This window comes from Mesitornis unicolor, unplaced genomic scaffold, assembly GCF_000695765.1.
Source record: "Mesitornis unicolor isolate BGI_N332 unplaced genomic scaffold, ASM69576v1 scaffold32023, whole genome shotgun sequence".
NCBI lineage: Eukaryota > Metazoa > Chordata > Aves > Mesitornithiformes > Mesitornithidae > Mesitornis > Mesitornis unicolor.
The window spans coordinates 5,827-14,429 of NW_010175840.1; the positions used below are offsets into that span (position 1 = coordinate 5,827).

Consider the following 8,603-nt stretch of genomic DNA (forward strand, 5'->3'; position numbering starts at 1 on the left):
GGGAGCTGGCATTTTGGGGAACGATGTCAAGTATGGATCACCTTCTGCATGCCCTTGCTCCTCCTTGCTCCTCTCCTGGGTTTTTCTCAACAGGTTTACTGTTGTCCTGAATCGAGCAATTGGCATTTATCAGCCACCATCAGTGGAAGAGAAGACGGAGTTGGTCTTGCTGGAGGCTGGCAAGACCCATGCTGGGATTGGGTGCTCTTTTCCAGCTGTGTGGCAGCTGTGCTCCAATGCTGTCCGCTTCTCAGCAGCCACCTTTTGCTCACATTTTCTCCCTGCTCCCTGCTGATCTTTCTCTTCTCTCTGTGTTTTTTCCTCAGGTCGAAAGCTGAGAGGAAAAGCCTTTTATTTTGTCAATGGCAAGGTGTTCTGTGAAGAAGATTTCCTGGTAAGCTCCCAACTGACCCTTGTGCTCACACATCTCAGCCTCTTCAGCAGCCATACAGCCTTTCTGCCCATCAGCTCTGCCCATGTTTCACATGGCTCTGGTCCAGCATCCTGCCTGGCCCTTCTGCTTCCACTTTACCCAGGGCTAGCCCAGGTGGTTGCCCACATGTGATGCTGATGTGTAGCCGAGTGAAGGGCCATGGTTTTGCAGTCCAGAGCCTCTAGTTGAAGCCGTAGTCTCTTGCACTACACCTTCAGAGCTCTTTCAAAGCATGTCTCTGTGACCATGCTGTGGAGACAGAAGCGAGATGTACAGCCACAGAAGAATCAGAGAGTGAATTTCCCTTTCCAATGGACTGGTTTTTCTTGAGCATCTTAATGGATATCTTTTCCATTGTCCTCAAGGGATTTTATGTGAAGGTACCTGAGCATGAAGCAACCCCATGGCCCTCTCCTGGGGTGGTGGAGGTAAAAAGCCATATACCCAGCCTGTCCTAGATCCTTCATAGATTAAGCCTTCATATTTACCTATTTATTGGGGAAGTCTAGTGATTTCTGTCAGAGAGAAGTGCTCTCATCAGTATATTCTGCACAGGCTGAAAATCGAAAGATTGGTTAAATGCATCTAAAATATTTCATTTTCCTAGTTTTCATTTCCACCATTCAGACAGGAACGAAACCTTAGACAGATGATGTGTCGTGCCTGAGATGCATGCCATGGACATGACAGACAGTTCCTCACTGTTAGATCTTAGCAATAGCAGCAAGAAGGGTGCTCTGGGCCAAATCTGAATGATACTACCAGAGAGCTGGGATGGTACCACTGACCTCAGAGAAGCTCCAGTAGATCTATAACAATGTAACCAAAGGAAGAATTTGGCTTTCCGAGCCTATGTATGCAGATGCAGTGATATCAATTTGTGATAAACACAAATTCCTGGCTTGTAGATTCACGTGGTCAAATAAGAATGTTAAGTCTTATCAGTAAATGCCTTATTTACATCTGCATTTGTGGTATTTACTTATATCCTTAATTAAACCTAAATTTAGGACTTGATTGTTACAGGAACTGGTACTTGTTCTGGAAGTCTGATGTCTTTATAGAATTATCCTTGGGGACCCATCCACAGCTTCATATACTGAAAAAAGCACTGGAAAGTTTAGCTTGTGTAAGGAGTACAGATAAAAAGGTCAAGCAAATAATACCCCATAATATGCTGTTGTTTATGCTCAACTAGCCTTGTGAAATTTTAAGCCAATTCTTTTTTGTCCTTGCAGTATTCTGGTTTCCAGCAGTCAGCTGACAGGTGTTTCATTTGTGGCCATTTGATAATGGACATGGTAAGTGATAATTGCTTTAGGAGAAAAAATCCCACGGCTTTTTAGAAGAATGGATGAAAAGCAAAATAAATTAATATCCAGTACTTCCTGTTATCACCTGGTTGCTTGCCCAGTGTGAGATTGGTAGCAGAAAGAAAATCCACTAAGCCTTTTGTTGGTTTTTGTGAGGAAGTCAAGCTGGCACCCTGCTGTATGCGAGGCAGAGACTTTGCCCTGCCTGTTTTCAGTGCAAATTGAAAATCAGAGCCTTCAGCTCTTTCATCCCCTTTTGGGCTTCCCTGAGCAGTGTATTAATAATCTTGTTGATGCTTCCTGCTCTGAAGTGCTGTGGGGCATCAGTGCAGCTCTGCTGAGCCTGTCTTTCCTGCAGTCAAGCCGTGGCTTCCCACGTACCTTCAGGGTGAAGCTGCTGTCTTGCTGTGGGTGCTGGAAGGTGTTGGGCTGGTAACTTGGGGGAACAGGTTCGTCCTAGAGTATGTGCTCCAGACCTCATTTCAGACCTGTCCAAGTCCTTGACAACTGCTCAGTAGATGTGTGGACATCCTGCCGAAGAAGGCAGTGCTCATTAGCCTACAGCAGGCACTGTCCACTCCAGATTTGCACGCAGTGGGTCGTGGCTCAGGGGGTCACCTGGCCTCTAGCCAGCATTCAGTTGTGGGGTATTCAGAGGGAGACAAACTCATGGTCATGTAGTGGGTGAGCTATGGCTGAGGCAAAGAAACAAGGAATTTCTGAGCAGTTAGTTCACAGCACGCCCCCCAAGACTTTCTAATGCTTCTCATTAATTCTCTTTGCTTGCCTGCTTACGCTGGAAAGCATTAAAATTGGAAAAGCTGTTTTATACTCAGAAGTGGTATTCCAGGTAGTAATTTCTGCCCCAAAGCCAGCAGGTGAATGGCAGCTGTTGAGTTCAATACAGTTTCCATAGTCTGTGTTAATTCGAAAGCCAGGCTAGTGAGTACAAAGCTCTTGGATATCTAAGGCATTATGAAAACCTAGAAATAGTGTTTATTTCGGCCTCTCATGCAGAATATAAAGATGTATTTCCTTTTGCGGGCCTGCTGCATCTTGTCTTGTGATCCTGCTAAGTATTCTCCAACTGTTGGCTTCAGAAATTATTTTCTGTCCTTTAAATTCTGTCACTTCTATCCTTTGTAATGCTAAATACCTTAACTGAGACTCTAAATTGTTTTCTTACCCATGCTAATAAATCATTTCCCTGGAACCAGGCAATATATATTGATTCCATCTGCCCTTTCTATCCCTGTTAGCTCATTTTTCAGTTGAGGTGACTGAAAAAAGACATTGCTCCGCTGATGAATATGCAGCATTATCTGATGTAGAGCCATGTGTTTGTTATTTTCCCCTTTACTGGCTGTTCACATGTTTTTTTTGTCCTGTCTCTTGGTGTGTTGCAGATCCTGCAGGCTTTAGGGAAATCGTATCATCCAGGCTGCTTCCGATGCGTGGTGTGCAACGAGTGTCTGGATGGTGTGCCATTCACTGTAGACTCTGAAAACAAAATCTACTGCGTCAGAGATTACCACAAGTAAGGACAAAATAAACAGCAGAGATGCTCCAATCAACAAGCCTCTAATTTTCAGCTAATTAGGAAGCATTATTAGTAAAATAGGGACAGGATTAGAAGGGAGAAGTTTGAGGATGGGGCTAGACTCAAAAATTCCTCATGTCTCTCCTTTTGCCCTGCCATTGACTTTCTGTGTAACTCTGAGGAAGTAACATAACCCCTGGGCTTCAGCTGCCCCTTCTGCAAAGCAGAAATGGTGAGAAATAGTGCTCAGGAAGTGTTAAGTGGTGTAAGAAATTAGTCCGCTCTGAAGTCAGACTGTGAATGCCTGCTGAAATCAATGTGAGTTGCTTTTTGAGTAGCTGCAGGGGTGAGTATGACTTCTAAAGAATGCTTTTAGAAATCATAGTGAAACTTTGAGCCAGCTCGAAATTAAACAGCCAATAAATGCACTTAAAAAGGCATTTGTCATTTAGTAAAATGAAATAGCTGTGCTCTTAGCTGGTAGTTATGATATTGGAGCTGCATACATTTTGAGTGTCTGTTTGGCTTGCCTTGCTCCATTTTCGGAGCAGCAGAGTATTAGGCGTTACTCAGGCAGCCCTGAGGACTGTTCTGTGTTGTGCCAAGGTTTGAGTTGCCTCTGTGTGCTACTGTTGTTCTGAAATTATGCACATTTCCTTCCTATTTCATATAATTATCTATCTATCGTGTTACGCTGTGTTACAAGGCCTCAAGGAACCTTACAGTCCCATGGTGTTTTCTTTGAGGTTTCCTGCCTCGGTGCAAGGCTACCACTTATTTTAATGTATTTTTCTGGGGATGGTCCTGTTCAGATTCTCCTCATCCTCTCTTCCAAATCTCTCAGTAGCAGCCAAAAATTCTACAGTGGGTTTGTTTTTTTCTGGCACTAAATGTAAAATGTAAGATCTCTTTTTGCCTAACTGAGCAATGTGTGCCAAGCATCACTTAGAAGCAATCCTAAAATGAATTTATAATCTCGGGGTGCAAAGCTTTCCTGTGGATAAGTTATTTACAGCTGCAGCTTTTTGTCTTAGCACCGAGAACATCCAGGCCTCTTTTTATGTCAACCTATAACTCGCCTTCACTTTCTCATTGCTCTTCCAGAGTCTTAGCTCCAAAGTGTGCAGCGTGTGGACTTCCCATTCTGCCCTCCGAGGTGAGAGCCTTTTATTTGATGTCCCCTCTGGGGAGGGAGCATCATGCCTCAAGCCCTGCTGTCTTTCACACTTGACCCTATGTCAAGGCAAATGTCCTTGGGGATGGGGAGATGATCGCTTCCTCTGGCGTGCAGCCTTTTCACCCAGGCTCATGCACTGCCCAGGAGATGTGGCCCTTCTTTTGCTCGATAATGATGCTTATTTCTGCTGAGCCAGACTGCTTTTTTAATCTCCTGCAGGATTATACTGCTGTTAGTTTTATTTTGGGGATATCTTTCCTTAATGTCAATAAATCCTGGTGGTGCTCATGAATGAACTCTGTGTGTGACCCCGCTGGGATGAACGTGTTTTGATGCTTGGAGGAGATTAATCTTGGGCAAAACCGAATTAAAATGCTGAGAAATGTGATCTACTGAAATTACCAAATCATTAATGCCTGATTTGGGATAGATATGACTGCTAAACAGATAGAATTGAACATTTCTGATAATACATTTTGGAGGATATCTGCAGTCAGTGATGAGGCTTTACTGTAAAAATAACTGCAGGTGGCAGGATTTATTTGTAGTGTCCAACCAGCAGCTCAGATGCATTTGTTCAACATCCACGTAGTTGCAGGAAGCAGTCTACAGAGCGCACGTGTCTGATCCTGCTGTAATCCCTTGTAATGTCTCTTTTGCTTGAACACTTACAGGGGTCGGATGAGACCATTCGGGTTGTGTCCATGGACAAGGATTACCACGTGGAGTGCTATCACTGTGAGGTGGGTCAGCAGCTTTCTGAGGGAGTGGGCAATTAGTAGTGAGAATTACTATTATTTTTAAGATGGAAATAAATTTCCTCCCTTCTAGTCCCAGTAGATGAGCAATTCAAACCTTGCATTTTGCAACTCTTTCTATCAGTGGCTGAGAAACTTTCAAATTTTAGGGCAAAAGTTTTTGCAGTAAGGTGTCTCAGCTGCAATTTCATTTGCTATCCATAAAAGTATGGGCGAAGAGCTAATTATCACTTTTAAACTTGGCAGTTTATTTGTTAACAAAGGAAATGTGGTGACCGAGTCAGGTTCTACTGCTGCCTTTCAGAAGCCTTGATCATAGGTCACATCAGTGTATCTGATTTCCAAGTCAGATTGTTCAAAAATGCTAAGGTGGTGACTGATCCTGTCTGGAGTGCATTACCTTCACTTGCATGGGAAATGAATGTGTCACTGGGGCTGGAGAAAGGGTATGGCTGCACAAAAAAAATCCCAGGATATACCAGCTCTTAAAAACCATATGGTCTCCATGCAGAGTTTCACCAAGAGCCTTCATGCTTCTGCTCTGAATTAAAATAAATAGATGTCTTTTCTCACTGTACTTGTGTGCAGTGGAAAGAGGCCCTGACTCAGGTCAGGATCAGTTTCACATCGGTACAACTGCAATTAATGTAATGTGAAGAGGTGAATCCTACCTGAGAGTGTAAGGAGACACGAGCACATTCAAAATACATAGGGTTGCACCTCACCACGAGATAAAGCTTATTCAATAAAGCTGCATAAGACAAATGTGTACAAGGCTAGAAGATGAATACATGTGTTAATCATTTGCATGGGCTCTCTTTGCAGGACTGTGGGATGGAGCTGAACGACGAGGACGGGCATCGCTGTTACCCCCTAGATGAACATTTGCTTTGTCACTCCTGTCATCTGAAGCACATAGAGAATGGCACCATGCCAGCAGCTGTGTACCAGCACCACTACTAGCCAGCGTGGCCGACTTGGGAAAGCCCGGACAGAAGACTTGTTACGTGATCTCCCTCTCCCCACCCTCAGTTGATTTCCTGTGCATGTTTTTCGCCAGTCGGCAATGTTCCTGTAAAAGGATATGAGAGATTTTTGCTGGATTCCCAGGGTCTGTATGCTTGTGAGTTCCAGCTGTATCAAACCATGTCTACTTGACCAAGAATGTGGCATGTTATCTAAACTGATGGGTTTACTTTTACATGCCTTCTTCTGCTCACTGGAGATTCCTCTTGGCTCATTTTGGAAGATTCTTCAGTGAAAGCACAACTTGCTGTCGTGCCTATGAACTCAGATCATGCCATGCACAATTAAAAAGCCAGAGGCTGGCTTGCCTGTGGGAGACATCCTGTCAGTCTACCAAGTGTTTTCTGACAAGCACATTTCATCAGATTCCCTGAAGAACATCAATGGATTAATTTTAGACTCTCCCTCTCCTTTTGTTAATTTTTTAGGAAAAGAAAAGAAAGGGTTCTGTGCAAAGTGGTGTGCTCAGACCTTCCAGTTAATTCCCCAAACTCTAGTATCAAGCGTGGCTGTGAAAGCACCGGGTCTCCAAGCACAAACCAGACGTGCTGGCTCAATGGCAGGTGGAGTCTGACATCCCATTTCAGACAGAACATAAAAACTGGAACAAGCCAGGCTAAGCTACCACGGCGACTTGCGCCCCAGGCTTGCATGTCAGCGTGATACGCAGGAGCCAGTCTGCCGTGTCAGAGTCTGAACAGCAGATTATATTTGGAAAGGAAAGGTTGGGATGCTGAAAGTGTGTACACTGGGGAAATCCAGTCTCATTCTTGCTTGCAGAGCTTGCTTTGGAAAAAAAGCTCTCCGTACACAGACGCTTGCCTGAGTTTTTCCAGCTTGTCCCCACAGCTGGTCCCCCTTGGCCACTCCTTCCTGTGGTGTTTACCCAGCACAAAGCCACTTCATAATGGTGCTTGTTTAGAGCTCTGGGAACAAACTCGAAATCGTTATGAAGGCTTTGTTATACAGGGATTTAGAGCCCAGTTCCACAACCTGTACTCAAATGAGTATGTTGGTATAAACAGATTTGCTCCCATGAATAATAACAGCTTATCTGAGCAAGGGGTTAGCGAATTTGGCCCTTGCTTTCTTTTCTGCTGAGAAAGCAGAAAGGCAGATTGTTAATGTTTTTGAAGCCCCCTGCTTTACAGTCTGCTCCCCAATATGTGTTACATATAAGATAGATGTGCCTGCAGTGCATGTTCTGTAGGTGCCAAAGCTGTGCAGCTCCTTGTGTACAGGTACAAAGTTTTTGTTTGAGAAAAAGCTTTTAATTTAAAGGCTAAGATGCAATCAAGGATCTTAGCTACCCTTCCTGACACATTGTGTGGAGAACTAGTTAAATCCTGATGTATCCATACTAAAGATGTGAATTCAGTTCTGATTGATAGAGGACAGGATGACATTCTGGAAGATCTTTTTAGTGAGGAAACTACAATAAACGAGCTGAGCAGCTGCACTGGGACTCCCAACATGAGCCTGTGCCGAGAATCTGCTATGGTTCAACCAAACCTCTTTTCTCACAGTGCGAACATAGCTAGATAGGTGCTTGAACTTCACACCACGTAGTCAGTGCCTCGAGTACCTGTCTGGAGCAGCACAGTGGCCTGCTAGCACCTTCCTACGCGTCTGTGTCAGCTTACTTTGGCTGAAGCGTGGTCTGAAGGCTCCCAAGCCTTGGGAGCTTGGTGGTTTTGGTGTGGAGTTTCAGGGAGCTGACAGACCACCCAGCCTTCTGCCCCATCCAGCTGTAGGCGTCTCCCCGTGTTGCTGCTGCTCTTTAGGATGGGGACAGTGACACACGGCTGGAGGTCAGCCCCGTGCTGGAAGCCATCCAGCGCCCCAGCTTTCGTGGGTGCCATTTCTCCTAGGGACAGGCAACCCCTCAGTGAGTGGCCAGAAGCTCAAGGCAGGGGACTTGCCCACTGCAATATACATGGCTCTGGGGCATATGTATCTTTGGAGCGTTTTATCTGTGATTTTAGGGGAGGTAAAATTGACCCCAAATATGTGAGCTCCCCTGGAGCCTTAAATTTGGCCTCTCCAAATGCTGGATAGCGAAGGGATGGGAACCAACACAAAGTGTGACTGGTGCTGTTTGTAGGCAATACAGACTGGGGGCAACAAAACAGCCTGCAGTGCTCTCACCCCAGCGTGCCATGTCAGCTTGTGTCCTGCAGCGCAGCTGGGCATGGGCGACGTGCCTCAAAATGGAGCTGTGATCCTGGGACTGTCTGAAGGCACTGAGGAGGTAAATAACACCAGCTGAGCGTCCCTGGTAAATCATTCGGATAGTCCTGGGCAGGTGGTTCCCCTCTCTGAGCTTCATTTGGCCATGAAGGCAGTGAGATAGCAA

At 45.1% G+C, this 8,603-nt stretch overlaps 1 protein-coding gene across 1 annotated transcript; it reads left to right on the forward strand.

Moving 5' to 3' along the window:
* Positions 1–334: 334 nt before the first annotated feature.
* LOC104538370 (LIM domain-containing protein 1-like) lies at positions 335–6,647 on the forward strand (the record flags this gene model as incomplete). Its single annotated transcript, XM_010181552.1, has 6 exons — positions 335–394; positions 1,672–1,734; positions 3,153–3,283; positions 4,391–4,442; positions 5,138–5,206; positions 6,047–6,647. Coding segments are annotated over 6 exons (513 nt in total), but the record flags the coding sequence as incomplete, so codon positions are not given.
* Positions 6,648–8,603: the final 1,956 nt, after the last annotated feature.